Raw genomic sequence first — 17,110 nt, 5'->3', positions numbered from 1 at the left:
GTCTGGTTATTTCACGTAGCGTAATATCCTCCCTGTTCATTCATGTTGTCATAAATAGAAGAATTTTTATTTTTAGGGATGAATAATATTCCATCTTATTTAACATCCTTTCATTTTTTCTCAGTAATTACAATAGCATTCCATGTAATGAAATTAATTACAGTAGCTGTCAATAAGCCTCATGCTTACATTGTTAAATAAGTATTTTATTCTTTTTATGCTGTTATGAATGGAATTATTTTTATTTTTTAAAACTTTTTTTGAGGTATAGTTGATTTACACTTGTTAATTTCTGCTGTATAGCAAAATGACACAGTTAAAATATATATTTCTTTTTTATCTTCTTTTCCGCTATGGTTTATTACAGGTTATTGAATATAGTTTCCTGTGCTATACAGTAGGACCTTGTTGTTTATTCACCCTATATATATTAGCTTGCATCTACTAATCCCAAACTCCTAATCCTCCTCTCCCCCAAGCCCCACTTGGCAACCACAAGTCTGGTCTCTGTGTCCATGAGTCTGTTTCACAGATAGGTATGTTTGTGTCATATTTTAGATTCTACATATAAATGATATCATATGGTATTTGTCTTCCTCTTTCTGACTGACTTTGCTTAGTGTGATAACCTCTAGGTCCATCCATGTTGCTGCAGATGGCATTATTTCATTCTTTTTATGACTGAGTAATATTCCATCATATATATTTAATATATATCTTTTTATCCATTCCTCTGTCAGTGGACATTTAGGTTATGTCCATATCTTGGCTATTGTAAAGAGTACTGCTACAAATATAGAGGTGCATGTATCTTTTGAATTATAGTTTTATCTGGGTATATGCCCAGAAACGAGATTGCTGGATCGTATGGTGGTTCTATTTTTAGCTTTTTAAGGAGCCTGTCCATACTGTTTTCCACAGTGCTGCACCAAATTACATTCCTGCCAGTAGCAAAGGAGGGTTCCTTTTACTCCACACCCTTTCCAGCATTTGTTTGTAGACATTTTAATGGTGGCCATTCTGACTGCTGTGAGGTCAGAAGTTTTGATTTGCATTTCTCTAATAGTTAGAGAATCTTTTCATGCACCTATTGGCCATACATATGTCTTCTTTGGAGAATTGTCTATTTAGGTCTTCAATTGGTCTTTTTAGGTCTTTTTCAATTGGGTTATTTATTTCTTTGTTACTGAATTGTAAGAGCTGTTTTTCTATTTGGGAGGTTAATCCCTTGTCAGTTGTATCATTTGCAAATATTTCCTCTCAGTCTATAGGTTGTCTTTTCATTTTGCTTATGGTTTCTTTTGCTGTGCAAAAGCTTGCGAGTTTGATTGGATCCCATTTGTTTATCTTTGCTTTTATTTCTGTTGCCTTGGGAGACTGACCTAAGAAAATACTGGGTACAATTTATGTCAATGTTTTGCCTGTGTTCTCTACTAGACATTTTACAGTATCTTGTCTTATATTTAAGTCTTTAGGCCCTTTTGAGTTTATTTTTGTGTAAATTGGAAGGGTGTGCTCTTAACTTCATTGATTTCTGTATAGCTGTCCAACTTTTCCAGTACTACTTGCTGAAGAAACTACCCTTTCCCCATTGTGTATTCTTACCTCCTTTGTCAAAGATTAACTGTCTGTAGTTGCATGGGTTTATTTCTGGGCTGTCTACTCTGGTGTATTGATCCACATGTCTGTTTTTGTGCCAATCACATGCTGCTTTGATTACTACAGCTGTGTATTATTATCTGAAGTCTAGGAGAGTTATGACTCCTGCTCTGTTCTTTTCCTCAGGATTACTTTGGCAATTCTGGGTCTTCTATAGTTCCATATAAGTTTTAGGATTATTCATTCTAGTTCTGTGAAAAAACGTCATGGGTAATTTAATAGGGGTCACATTAATTCTGAAGATTGCTTTGGATAGTATGGCCATTGTAACAGCATGGATTCTTCCAACCCAAGAGCATGGGATATCTTTCCATTTCTTTGAATTATCTTCAATTTGTACTGTTAGTGTTTTGTAGTTTTCAGATATGTGTTTCACCTCCTAAGTGAGGTTTATTCCCAAGCATTTTTTGATGCAGTTTTGAAAGATACTAATTTTTTTCATGTTCCCTTTCTCTTATTTTATTGTTAATGTAAAGAAATGGAACCAACTTCTGTATGTTAATCTTGTATCCTGCTAATTTGCTGAATTTATTAGTTATAATAATTTTTGTATGGAGTCTTTAGTGATTTCTGTATATAATATCATGTCATCTTACCATCAAGTGGTAAATTGACAATTTTGCTACTTCCCTACCAGTTCAAATACCTTTTCTTTCTTTTTCTTTTCTGATTGCTGTTGCTGGGGCTCCCAATACAGTGTTGACGTGAAGTGATGAGAGTGGGTATCCTTGTTTGGTTCCAGATTTTAGCAGAAAGGATTTTAGCCTTTTACCATTGAGTATAGATATGAATCTGACATAAACAGTTTGTATTATGTTGAAGTATATTCCCTCTCTACCCTTTCCTAAGGGTTTCTGTCATGAATTGATGTTGAATTTTATCAAATTTTTTTTCTGTATCATGTGGTTTTATCTTTTCTTTTGTTGATGTATCATATTGATTTGTGTATGTTGAACTATTCTTGTAACTGTGGGATGACTCCAAGTTGGTATTGGTGTATGATCTTTTTTATGTGTTGTTGTATTTGATTTCCTAATGTTTTGTTGAGAATTTCTACATCTATGTTCATCAAAGATATTGACCTGTAATTTTCTTCTTACTGAAAAAACAGTGGGTCAGTAATGAAATAAAAGAAAAAATTTGGAAAATACCTTGAAGTTGGGTTCTCTGGTGGCTCAGTGTTAAATAATCTGCTTGTCAATGCAGGAGGCACAGGTTTGATCCCTTGTCCGGGAAGATCCCACATGCCATGGAGTAGCTAAGCCCATGTGCCACAACTACTGAACCTATGCCCTAGAGGCCAGGAACTGCAACTATTGAGCCTGTGTGCTTCAATATGGACTCAATACTGAAGCCTGCACGCCCTAGAGCCTGTGCTCCACAAGAGAAACCACCACAATGAGAAGCCCATACACTGCAATGAAGAGTAGCTCTGGCTCGCCACAACTAGGGAAAAGCCTGCACAGCAATGAAGACCCAGCACAACCAAACATAAATTAATTAATTAATTAATTAATTAATTAAAAAATACCTTGAGGCAAATGATAATGAAAACACAACCTTACAAAATTTATGGGATACAGCAAAAGGTATTCTTAGAGGGAAGTTCATAGCAATACAGGCCTTCTTTAAGAAACAAGAAAAATCTTAAACAACACAACCCACCACCTAAAAAGAATTAGACAAAGAACAAACAAAACAGCCAAAGGAAGCAGATAATAAAGATCAGAGGAAATAAAATAGAGATTAAAAACAGTAGAAAAACTCAATATAACTGAGTTACTTTGTTGAAAAGGTAAACAAAATTAACAAAACTTTGGCCAGGCTCATAAGGAAGAAAAGAAAGAAGACCCCAAAAAAGGAAAGTAAGAAATGAAAGAGGAGAAATCATAATTGATACTGCAGAAATTTAAAAAAAAATTAAGAAATTACTGTGAATAATTATTTGTGAACAAGGTTGATAATCTAAAAGAAATGGACAATTTTCTAGAAGCATACAGCTTGCCAAAACTGAGTCAAGAAAAAATAGATAAATTTAACTGGTCAATTGCTAGAAATAAAATAGAATCTGTAATAATAATAATAAACGCCCCTACAAACATAAGTCTGGGACCAGATGCCTCCACAGGTGAATTCTGCCAAACATACAAAGAGAAAATTATACCAATTCTTTTCTAACTCTTCCAAAAAATTGAAGAAAAAGGAATACTCCCAAAGACATTCTGTGAGGCCACCCATCAGTCTGATACCAAAACCAGACAAAGATACCACCAAGAAAGAATTACAGGCCAACATCCTTGCAATTATTTTATTTTCTTAAAATTGTTTTGTTTTATTGAAAAGGATCCTGATTGAGACATGTTTATGAAAAAAATAAAATCCGAGCTGTTTCTTCACAAATATTAAAAGAGACTGGAAAAGGTCAGTTTTCATTCCAATCCTAAAGAAAGGCAATGCCAAAGAATGCTCAAACTACCACACAGTTGCACTCATCACACTAATTGCACATTACACACTATCAAAGTAATGCTCAAAATACTCCAAGCCAGGTTTCAACAGTATGTGAACTGGGAACTTACAGATGTTCAAGCTGGATTTAGGAAAGACAGAGGAACCAGAGATTAAACTGCCAGCATCCATTGGATCATCAAAAAAGCAATAGAGTTCCAGAAAAACATCTACTTCTGCTTTATTGACTATGCCAAACCCTTTAACTGTGTGGATCACAACAAACTCTGGAAAACTCTTAAAGAGATGGGAATACCGGACCACCTGACCTGCCTCCAGAGAAATATGTATGCAGGTCAAGAGGCAACAGTTAGAACTGGACTTGGAACAACAGACTGGTTCCAAATCTGGAAAGGAGTGTCAAGGGTATATATTGTCACCCTGCTTATTTAATTCCTATTCAGAGTACTTCATGCTAAATGTCAGACTGGATGAAGCACAAGCTGGAGTCAAGATTGCCAGGAGAAATATCAATAACCTCAAATACGCAGATGACACCACCCGTATGGCAGAAAGTGAAGAAGAACTAAGGAGCCTCTTGATGAAAGTGAAAGAGAAGAATGAAAAAATTGGCTTAAAACTCAACACTCTGGAAACAAAGATCATGGCATCTGGTCCCCTCACTTCATGGCAAATAGATGGGGAAACAATGGAGACAGTGAGAGACTTTATTTTCTTGAGCTCCAAAATCACTGCAAATGGTGACGGCAGCCTTGAAATTAAAAGACACTTGCTCCTTGGAAGAAAAGCTATGACCAACCTAGACACATATGAAAAAGCAAAGATGTTATTTTGCCAAAAGAGGTTCATCTATTCAAACTATGGTTTTTCCAGTAGTCATGTATGGCTGTGAGAGTTGGACTATAAAGAAAGCTGAGCACTGAAGAATTGATGCTTTTGAACTGTGGTGTTGGAGAAGACTCTTGAGAGTCACTTGCACTGCAAAGAGATCCAACCAGTCCATCCTAAAGGAAATCAGTCCTGAATAGTCACTGGAAGGACTGATGCTGAAGCTGAAACTCCAATCCTTTGGCCACCTGATGGGAAGAACTGACTCATTTGAAAAGACCCTGATGCTGGGAAAGGTTGAAAGGCAGGAGGAGAATGGGATGACAGAGGATGAGATGGTTGGATGGCATCACCAAGTCAATGGCCATGAGTTTGAGTAAGCTCTGGGAATTGGTGATGGACAGGAAAGCTTGGTGTGCTCCAGTCCATGGGATCTCAAACAGTCAGATATGACTGAGTGACTGAACTGAACTAATCCATACTAAGTCAAACAAGTGGAATCAAAATGTTATAATATGTATAATATATATATTTTAGAAAACAAGAATTTTTGCCTAACTTAAAAATTTATGACATTTCGGTTCCACTTGTTTGACCTGCAGTTATTTTCCTAGTTTTATTTTTGGGTGGGCTTCCCTTGTGGCTCACCTGGTAAAGAATCTGCCTGCAATTTTTGGATAGCCTGGCAGGCTACAGTCCATGGGGTCTCAAAAAAATTGAACACATCTTAATGACTAAACAACAAATACAATGTCACATTTAATTACTCTTTTGTCCATGTCATTTCCTCAGGTAAGAATAGTGGAGTGGGTTTGCATATTCTTCTCCAGGGGATCTTCCAAGCCCAGGGATCAGATCCATATCTCCTGCTTGGCAGGAAGATTCTTTCCTACTGTGCTAGCTGGGAAGGCCAAGTATGATGTTAGCTTTAGGTTTTTGTAGGTGCCTTTTATTGGGCTGCACTTCTATTCCTAGTTTATTGAAGGTTTTTATCATTGATTTGGTCAAATGCTCATTCTATGTCCTTTGAGATTATCTCGTAGTTTGTTTTTATTCTATTAATGTATACATTACCTTACTTTCAAATGTTAAACTACCTTGCCTTCCTGGCATAAAGGCTGCTTAGTGATTCTATAACCCATTTCATAAAGTGCTGGATTTTTTTTTTTTGGTAATATTTTGTTGATGACTTTTAAAAACATGTAGAGAGACATTTTATTATAGTTAACTCTGCTGAACAGCACAGTAACTCAGTTATACATATATATTGAATCTGTTTTTTCATATTCATTTCTATCATGGTTTATCATAGGATATTTTTTGAACTGGAGAGTATTTGTTCTGCAGTGTTGTGTTAGTTTCTCCTGTACAACAGCATGAATCAGCTCTATGCATACATGTGTCTCCTCCCTCTGTAGCCTCCTTCCCATCCCCACCGTCCCAGTCCCCTAGGTTATCACAGATCACCGAGCTGAGCTCCCTGTGCCATGCAGCAGCTTCCTACTAGCTCTCTGTTTTACACATGATCGTATATACATGTCAGTTCTGCGTGCGTCTGTTTTCATGGGGAATATTGGTCTGAATTTTTCTTTACTTATAATGTCTTTGTCTGGCTTTGGTATCAGAGTAATGATACTGGCTTCATAGCACAAGTTGGAAAATGTTTCTGCCTCTATTTAATGGATTAATTTGTGGAGGCTGGTTGTGTGCATGCTAAGCCACTTTAGCCGTGTTCGACTCTTTGTGACCTATGGACTGTGGCCCGCCAGGCTCCTCTGTCCATGGTATTCTCCAGGCAAGAATACTGGAGTGGGTTGCCATGTCCTCCTCCAGGGAATCTTCCCAACCAAGGGATCAACCCAGGTCTCCTGCATCTCTGAATTGCAGGCAGATTATTTACCACTGAGCCACTGGGGTGTGGTTATTTTTTCTTTAAATGTTTCTGCACCTGGGCTTTTCTTAGAAAACTTTTAACTAATAATTCTTTTTTGTTTTTTGCTTGTTACAGATTTACTCAGATTTTTAGATTTCCTTTTAATTTCTTTGTCATAATGTGTGTTTTTATAGGATTTCATCCATTTCATCTAAGTTATATTAATTGTTATTATATAGTTGTTTACGCTATTCCTGTAGTCACTTTAATTTCTGTAAAAGTGTTGATATCCCTTCTTTAATTCCAGATATGTGTCTTTTCTACTTTTTTTCCTTGATTAGTGTACCTAAATTTTTGCTAATTTTATTTCCTAAATTTTCAGTTTTATCAATTTTCTCTATTATTGTTTTTGTTTGCTTTCTATTCCACTGATATCTGCCCTGATGTTTGCGCAGATACTTAGTCACATCTGACTTTTGTGACCCAATGGACTGTAGCCTGCCAGGCTCCTCTGTTCATGGTATTCTTCCAGTAAAAGTACTGGAGTGGGGTGCCATTTCCTCCTCTAGGGGATCTTCCCCACCCAGGGACCGAACCCCCATTTCTCATGTCTCCTATGCTGGCCGGGGGATTCTTTACCACTAGCGCCACCTTGTTGTTGTTGTTCAGTTGCCAAGTCATGTCCAATTGTTTGTGACCTCATGAACTGTAGCACCCTAGGCTTCCTTGTCCTTCACTGTCTCCCAGAGTTTGCTCAGACTCATATCCATTGAGTCAGTAATGCCATCAAATCCACTCATTCTCTGCCGTCCCCTTTTCCTCTTGCCCTCAGTCTTTCCCAACATCAGGGTCTTTTCCAATGAGTTGGCTCCTTGCATCAGGTGGCCAAAGTATTGGACCATCAGCTTAAGCACCAGTCTTTCCAATAAATATTCAGGGTTGATTTCCTTTAGAACTGACTGGTTTAATCTCCTTACAGACCAGAGGACTCTCAAGAGTCCTCTCTAGCACCACAGTTTGAAAGCATCAATTCTTTGGCACTCAGCTTTCTTTATGGTCCAATTCTCGCATTCATATGTGACTACTGGAAAAACCATGACTTTCACTAGACTGACCTTTCTTGGCAAAGTGATGTCTCTGGTTTTTAATATACTGTCTAGATTTGTCATAGGTTTTTTTCCAAGGAGCAAGCATCTTCTAATTCTGTGGCTGCAGTCACTAGCCACATTGATTTTGAAGCCCAGGAAAATGAAATCTGACACTGTTTCTACTTTTTCCATATCTATTTGCCATGAAGTGATAGGACTGGATGCCATGATCTTCATGTTTGAATGTTGATGTTTAAGCCAGCATTTCCACTTACATTTTCACCTTTGTCAAGAGGCTCTTTAGTTCCTCTTCATTTTCTGCCATTAAAGTGGTTTAATCTGCATATCTGAGATTGTTGATACTTCTCCAGGCAATCTTGACTCCAGCTTATGAGTCCCCCAGTCCTGCATTTCATGTGATATACTACTATGCATGTAAGTTAAATAAGCAGGGTGACAATATACAGCCTTGACATACTCCTTCCCAGTTTTCAACCAGTTCATTTTTCCATGTGCAGTTTTAATTGTTGCTTTCTGTCCTGCATACAGGTTTCTCAGGAGTCAGGTTAGGTGCTGTCTGGTATTCCTATCACTTTATTAATTTTCCACAGTTTGTTGTGATCCACACAGTCAAAGGCTTTACTGCAGTCAGTGAAGCAGATCTTTTTTTTTCCAGTGCCACCTGGGAAGCCTTAAAAATGTATAAATAGAGCTTCTATTATTGCTCTTGTTACAGTGACTAATTTGAGCATTCTTTGGCAAGGTCTTTCTTTGGGATTGGAATGAAAACTGACCTTTTCCAGTCCTATGGCCACTGCTGAGTTTTCCACATTTGCTGGCATATTGAGTGCAGCACTTTCACACCATCACCTTTTAGGACTTGAAATAGATCAACTGGAATTCTATCACCTCCACTAGCTTTGTTCGTAGTGATGCTTCTTTCTAAGGCCCATTTGGCTTTGTGTTCTACAATGTCTGGTTGTAGGTAAGTGATCACACCATCGTGATTATCTGGGTCATGAAGATCTCTTTTGTATGGTTCTTCTGTGTATTCTTGCCACCTCTTCTTAATATCCTCTGCTTCTATTAGGTCCATACCATTGCTGTCCTTTATTGTGCCCATCTTTGCATGAAATGTTCTCTAGGTATCTGTAATTTTCTTGATGAGATCTCTAATATTTCCCATTCTATTATTTTCCTCTATTTCTTTGCATTGATCACTGAGGAGGGCTTTCTTATCTCTCCTTGCTATTCTTTGGAACTCTGCATTCAAATGGGAATATCTTTCCTTTTTTTCTTTTGCCTTTTGCTTCTCTTTTCTCAGCTATTTGTAAGGCCTTCTCAGACAACCATTTTGCCCTTTTGCATTTCTTTTTCTTGGGGTTGGTTTTGATCACCACCTACTGTACACTGTCATGAACTTCCATCCATAGTTCTTCAGGCACTCTTATCAGATCTAATCTCTTAATCTATTTGTCACTTCCACTGTATAATCATAAGGGATTTGAGTTAGGTCATACCTGAATGTTCTAGTGGTTTTCCATACTTTCTTCCATTTCAGTCTAAATTTTGCAATAAGAAGTTCATGATCTGAACCACAGTCAGCTCCTGGTCTTGTTTTAGCTGGCTGTATAGAGCTTCTCCATCTTTGGCTGCAAAGAATATAATCAATCTGATTTCGGTATTGACCATCTGGTGATGGCCTTGTGTGGAGTCATCTCTTGTGTTGTTGGAAGAGGGTGTTTGCTCTTTGTTGGCAAACAGTGCATTTTCTTGGCAAAACTGTTAGCCTTTGCCCTGCTTCATTTGTACTCCAAGCCAAAATTTGCCTATTATTCTAGGTATCTCTTGCCTTCCTACTTTTGCATTCCAGTCCCCTATAATGAAAAAGACATCTTTTGGGTGTAAGTTTTAGAAGTCTTATAGATTGCCGGGGTTCAGCCTCGGCGGGATCCAGGGGTACCCTCAGGATGAATGGCGTCAGCGAGAGAGAGAGAGAGACCAGACTGGGGGTGTGCAGCAGAGTTTGGCAAATCTTTATTTTTTACCATAGCTTTTATATCCTAAATTAGTACATTTCTAAGGGGAAGATAGTTTAACATTACATCAGCTTGTCCTTCACGAAACCAGGGTATTTTCTGCATACTTCTTTGTGAGAGTATTGTACATTACCTTCTGACCTTGGGGCCTATTGACATTTTATGACCTAGGTGGATGCAAAACTGTTTTCCTAATCTATTCTTTAATGAACACAAAGGTCAGTCATTTTGCAGAAGTTATCAGTTAAATTTATCTAAAAGGTTTACCACACAAAGACTGCAGCTCAGGTGAGGCAGCCCCTGTTTAGCATTCCTGGTTAAAATTAACAATTCTAAACTCTTATTTTTCTAAATCTTTAACTATAACCACTTTTAGAATAATATTTTTATGTTATCTAATAGGGCTTCCCCACCCCCGAAGGGCTCTGTGCCTATTAGGGCCTTTTGTGTGATCAGGTTCTTTGTGCTATTTATGATTAAGGTGTTGTGAGCGGTCATGTGCATTAATATGCATTTGCCAAGCAGGCTAGAATGCCAGCAAAGGGGTCTAAATTGAAACACTCCTTTCATCCTGGATAATCTTATATGATACCGCCATCAGGGGGACATATTGATTAAAGCTCTAAGTTGATTCTGTTTGGAGAGAGATCGGGGAGGGCCTTCTACCCGTGTCACAGAAATTAGGGAGTGGTCTAATACAGCAAGCATCAGAAAGACAGAGATCATCTTTAAGGTGAGCGCCGGGGCAGCTTTTTGAAATCCCTGAGGTCCTGATCTGCCTTGCTTGTCAGGTCTTCTCCTCATGACCTTGTCATGGGTGGGCTCTCGTGTGCTGACTCCTGGCAATAGGTCTTCATAGAATGGTTCAACTTAGTTTCTTCAGCATTACTGGTTAGGGCATAGACTTGGATTACTGTAATATTGAATGGTTTGCCTTGGAAACGAGAGATCATTCTGTCATTTTTTAGATTGCACCTAAGTACTGCATTTTGGACTCTTTTGTGGACTATGAGGGCTGCTCCATTTCTTCTTGCCCACAGTAATAGATATAATGGTCATCTGAGTTAAATTCACCCATTCCAGTCCATTTTAGTTCCCTGATTCCTAAAATGTTGATGTTCGCTCTTTGCATTTCCTGTTTGACCACTTCCAGTTTACCTTGATTCATGGACCTAAAAAGCAGAGGCATTACTTTGCCAACAAAGGTCTGTCTAGTAAAGCTATGGTTTTTCCAGTAATCATGTACGGATGTGAGAGTTGGACTATGAAGAAAGCTGTGTTGAAGAATTGATGCTTTTGAACTGTGGTATTGAAGAAGACTCTTGAGAGTCCCGTGGACTGCAAGGAGATCCAACCAGTTGATGCTAAAGGAAATCAATCCTGAATATTCATTGGAAGGACTGATGCTGAAGCTGAAACTCCAGTACTTTGGCCACCTGATGTGAAGAATGGACTCATTTGAAAAGACCCTGATGCTGGTAAAGATTGAATCAGGAGGAGAAGGGGATCACAGAGGATGAAATGGTTGGATGGCATCACCAACTCAATGGACATGAGTTTGAATAAGCTCTGGGATTTGGTGATGGACAGGGAAGCTTGGCGTGCTGCAGTCTATGGGGTTGCAAAGAATCGGACACAGCTGAGTGACTGAACTGAACTGACAGTGGCTAGGGAATTGAAAGAGCCTAGAAACCTCCTCATGTAAGAAGAAATTATTCAGAACTGGGTGTTTTAAATTTTAGTCTAAATGATAATGACTGAAGTTTAGTCTAAATCATCCCCAAAAACTGGATGCAAAAGAGGCATAAGATCAGTTTTGTCCAGGGTTCTTCTATAGATAACTCTGGAGAAATTAGAGAAATGTTAAAAAGTGCATTCCTGGTCAATATTTAAGAGAAGTTTTGACAATAAAGGAGACAGAACTGACAAGGCGATGAATCCCCTTCATCTGACTCACTCAACTAGAGACAGTTTAGCAGAGATGTGTTTTGTTTGCAAATATAGGTTTTAAAATAAATTGTTAAAAATACAGATATTATATCTTAGTGTCAAACTTATTTTGAAAAGTAGATCTCTTATTTATTAGTCATGAGACTGTAGCTAACTTATTTATATCTTTTGACATTTCGTCTACCTCATCTAGACTAGCAATAGCATTTTTCCTTCATGGTTATATGGAAAAATCAATGTGATGATATATTGAAATCGCCCATGTCCCCATAAATGCACTAAATCAGCTGCTAATAATTTTTTAAAAATTTTTATGGAAGGCTTCCAAAATTATTCACAGGTAGATTTTTTTTTCATTTATTTATATTAGTTGGAGGCTAATTACTTTACAATATTGTAGTGGTTTTTGCCATACAATGATATGAATCAGCCATGGATTTACATGTGTTCCCCATCCTGAACCCCCTCCCACCTCCCTCCCCATTCCATCCCTCTGGGTCATCCTAATGCACAAGCCCTAAGCACTTGTCTCATGCAACAAACCTGGACTGGCGATCTGTTTCACAGTTGATAATATACATGTTTCAATGCTATTCTCTCAGATCATCCCACCCTGGCCTTCTCCCACAGAGTTCAAAAATCTGTTCTATACATCTGTAACTCTTTCTTTCTTTTTTTTTTTAATTTTTATATTTTATTTTTTCCATTTATTTTTATTAGTTGGAGGCTAATTATTTTACAGTATTGTAGTGGTTTTTGCCATAGATTGACATGAATCAGCCAAGAATTTACATGTGTTCCCCATCCCGATCCCCCCTCCCGCCTCCCTCTCCATCCCATCCCTCTGGGTCTTCCCAGTGCACCAGCCCTGAGCACTTGTCTCATGCATCCAACCTGGGCTGGTGATCTGTTTCACCCTTGATAGTATACTTATTTCAATGCTGTTCTCTCAGAACATCCCACCCTCGCCTTCTCCCACAGAGTCTAAAAGTCTGTTCTGTACATCTGTGTCTCTTTTTCTGTCTTGCATATAGCGTTATTGTTACCATCTTTCTAAATTCCATATATATGCATTAGTATACTGTATTGGTGTTTTTCTTTCTGGCTTACTTCACTCTGTATAATGGGCTCCAGTTTCATCCACCTCATTAGAACTGATTCAAATGTGTTCTTTTTAATGGCTGGGTAATATTCCATTGTGTATATGTACCACAGCTTTCTTATCCATTCATCTGCTGGTGGACATCTAGGTTGCTTCTATGTCCTGGCTATTATAAACAGTGCTGCGATGAACATTGGGGTACACGTGTCTCTTTCAGTTCTGGCACATTTTTGCAAATGTTTAGAATGATGATTTGCATTTGTAGTATGCTTTCTAACTTATGCAGTGCTTTTAAATTTATTTTCTCATTTAGAATAACAGAATTTTCTTTGGTGTTGATATTACATTATTGCATACCATAGGTTATGTCTTTTGGTATAAGAGAGTAACATTATTCTACCCCAAATACCAGTAAGACCCATATTGAGAAATAATGTAGGATCATGACCTATGAGCATTCATGGACAAAACATCTCTCTCTCCTTAATACCTTAATACTGAAATATTTTATCTCTCTGTCTGCAATACATGATGCACTCACTGCCTAGAATAGAGTAGTATGTTAATTAAAAATAAAATTGGAACTCAAGCATAGTTTTAGTTGGTATCTCTAATCTCTGGAAAAAAGCCAATCCTATGTAAATTTGTAGATACTCAAAGGCAACAAAATTCAGAATATCTTGATTTCCAGTTAGTTTCCACGATAGTTTTGATTCTTTTATATAAATTGGATATAGTTTAGAATTATGATTTCTGCATTAGATGGGAATTTGCAAGGTACTTAGACCCTTTTTTCTGATTAATCTTTTCTCTTGGATTTATTATCAATACTTACGTATACATTTGTATGTATATTGGTCTTCCTTGGGAACTTGAGAGAGATTTTGTTAGGTTGAGGTCCTTGTTAGATTGAGAAATATCTGATAGAGTGTTCTTATAACAATTTTATTTGACATTTTAACACTAGGGATAATTGTCTTCCCTGCATAGTCTTCAAAATATCTTTCTTTATTTAAATGAAGCAGCATTTATGTTCAGAGTTTGTCTAGGTTATTCCATAGACATTATTATGGGATTAGTCATCCTTTGTTTTGTTAATATAAGTTGAACTAAATACTAGTATTTCATGTTGAAGTACAAAATTAAGTGTAGATTATTTTTATACTCACTAAGATACTAGGATAGCATATTAAACAAATTTCCACTCAAGGCAATATCATTTATTTAAATTTTAAAAATGTAAACACGGTCTGCTTAAATGTTAATAGCTACTCAATATATTATGTAAGAGTTTAGCTTCAGGTGTTTCTGAATGAGAATGCCCTGTTCTTTTCTTGCTAAATATTTTATTTATTTATCCTAAAGTCCAGGAACTAGAAACTTCCTTACAAGGACACCTACTGTAGTTGTAGGTGAAGATTGTAGAAGCATGGATGAGAGAAGACAGACAGACTTCATTACTGAAAAGAACTCATTACGACATATTTGGAAAGAAAATAAAAAGAAGTTTTCAAATGAAGATATGAGCCAACAAACCTCCGCCCTTCTATCAGATAATTGTGACTCTTGTATTAGTGAAAATATGATCAATTTATTAAACATAGACCAACAGAAGATAAAGAAAACCTTTGACAAGTATGGCTATGATAATACACGAGATACGTGTGTGGTCATTGATTCTCATAAAAACCGTTTCACTGGTAACCACATTAAAAGTATCTTTACAGATCTAGAGTTGGGTTTTAGTAATTCTACTTTTAAAATATCAAGTCGTTCAGAAAAGTGTCAGCCAAACAAGATTTGCCAGAAAGTGTACAAGAATAATGAAAGAAATAATTTTAGTACATCTTTTGAGAAAGATTTTTATTCAGTCAGCTCTAATAAAAAAGGTTGGTGTTATATATGAAAAATTTAATTATCTGTTGGATTATTTTTGTTTTTAGTTTTAATGCATGTGTGTGTGTGTGTGTGTGTGTGTGTGTGTGTGTGTGTTTGGAGGAATATGAAATTAAAAATAGGATGACATTATATGACATTGTAGACCAGTGGCATCCCTTTATATGGGTCATGCTTAAGTTTTATTTCAATGCATAATTTTATTTTTAAAGGAAAATTTGAAAGTGATTACCAAAAGAAGATATACCAGGAAAAAATACAGAAATATTCAGTGAACCATATGTAAGTTTTTAGATGAATCTGAGCAATGCAAACTGGGGTCTAAAATAATGCATTTTGAAGGATACAAAGTGAAGTAGACATATTGCTGTCTTAGGGTGGGCAGACTGGACTTAGAAATCAATTGGCAGGGACTTCCCTGGTGGTCCAGTGGCTAAGATTCAATGCTCCCAATGCAGGGGTCCGGATTCAATTCCTCCTCAGGGGACTAGATCCCACATACAACAACAAAGAGTTTGCTTGCTGCAACTAAAGACCTGGTGCAGCCAAATAAATAAATATTTTTAAAAAATCAGTTGTCAGAACCTTGGTAATATCACCCTAGTTGATAATTTGGTCCTCATATTAATCAGTGCAAAAATATCTAAGTCGTGGTGTTCAGTTCAGTTCAGTCATTCAATCGTGTCCCGACTCTTTGCAACCCCATGGACTGTAGCATGCCAGGCTTCCCTGTCCATCACCAACTCCCGGAGCTTACTCAAACTCATGTCCATTGAGTCAGTGATGCCATCCCACCATCTCATCCTCCGTCATCCCCTTCTCCTCCTGCCTTCAATCTTTACCAGCATCAGGGTCTTTTCTAGTGAGTCAGTTCTTCACATCAGGTGGCCGAAGTATTGGAGTTTCAGCTTCAGCATCAGTCCTTGCAATGAATATTCAGGACTGATCTCCTTTAGGATGGACTGGTTGGATCTTCTTCTAGTGTTAGTTGTGTTAGTTAACTCCTTATAGCGTTAGTTAATTTGAAAAAACTGATTTATGTGTTCAGCAAGTTTATTTACCCTCCAGAATGTCAGTTTATTAATTTATAATAAGAAATAGAAGGATGACATATATAGGAATGCTGACTGGCATGATAAGCATATTTTCTACATTTTGGCAGCTCTCCATGGGAAATTTGCTTGGTTAATATAGACTCATATGAGGGAGTAATAGAAGTCAAAGGTTAATAGCATAAGCAAGCATATCAACAATTTATAGGACTGATATTATAGATAATTAAAGAAAACTTGGTTCAGAATAAGCTTAACTTTCTTGGTAATAGTTATGATTTATTTATTTATTATTTATTTTCAGCCTTGATAATTAAAAATCATGAATTAGAATAGACTTTTATTTTGAGAATACTTTCTTAAGAAATATGTAAAATATCTATTAATACAAAGAATATTAGATGCCATTTTTATGGGACTGGCACAAATTAATTAAAAAAGAGATTCACCATTTAATAAAATCAACTTAGGTTCTTCATTGTAAAAACTTCCAAATATTCAGTCTCGTGAATGAAAAATAGAATGTTAAAACTTGAATTTTAAAATATACTTTATGAAAATGATTTAGAATATGGCTCCCAACCCTGTGTGCAGATACTTATCACTTGAGGGTGTTTTTAAAATAGGAAATATCAAGTTTGACCTACATATAGACTCCCTAAGATAGAGCTTGTGAATCCTTATTTTTAAAAACTTCCCTTATAATCTGGAGAAGGAAATGGCAACCCACTCCAGTATTCTTGCCTGGAGAATCCCATGGACAGAGCAGCCTAGCAGTCTACAGTCCATGGAGTCACAAAGAGTTGGACACGACTAAGTGACTTCACTTTCCCTTATAATTCTGACCTTTAATCAACTTTGGGAGTCATAATTTAGAACAATAATTTCAGAGGGATTAAAGCACATTCTAATACTGTCTTATTTATAACCCTTAGTGGTAATATCCCTTTGGAAGAAGTGCATTCTGAGCAATCATGGGACTTTGGAGCTGGTGAGGTAAAGTATAATCTTACATTTTCTTTCCAATTAAGTGAGTTGTATTATCATGTCATATCTTAGTATTTGAAATTAATTTTGGTTAGCTCTTTCTGAAAAATTTCTGTTTGGGATAACCTTTTTACATTTTCTTTTTTACTTTGGGAAAATTATGGCTT

At 36.9% G+C, this 17,110-nt stretch overlaps 1 protein-coding gene across 1 annotated transcript in view; it reads left to right on the top strand.

Annotated features, from left to right (window-relative positions):
- Positions 1-17,110, top strand: part of REDIC1 (regulator of DNA class I crossover intermediates 1) — a 78,739-nt gene that overhangs the window by 33,306 nt on the left and 28,323 nt on the right. Inside the window, exons 7-9 of the mRNA XM_020908531.2 lie at positions 14,374-14,897; positions 15,117-15,186; positions 16,892-16,952. Of these exons, the coding sequence (XP_020764190.2) occupies positions 14,374-14,897; positions 15,117-15,186; positions 16,892-16,952 (655 nt within the window). The remainder of the gene's footprint in view (positions 1-14,373; positions 14,898-15,116; positions 15,187-16,891; positions 16,953-17,110) is intronic.

The sequence above is a fragment of the Odocoileus virginianus genome, chromosome 24, assembly GCF_023699985.2.
Source record: "Odocoileus virginianus isolate 20LAN1187 ecotype Illinois chromosome 24, Ovbor_1.2, whole genome shotgun sequence".
NCBI classification, from domain to species: Eukaryota; Metazoa; Chordata; class Mammalia; order Artiodactyla; family Cervidae; genus Odocoileus; species Odocoileus virginianus.
The sequence above is the reverse complement of the archived record's forward strand: the minus strand, read 5'-3'. Positions and strand labels throughout refer to the sequence as shown.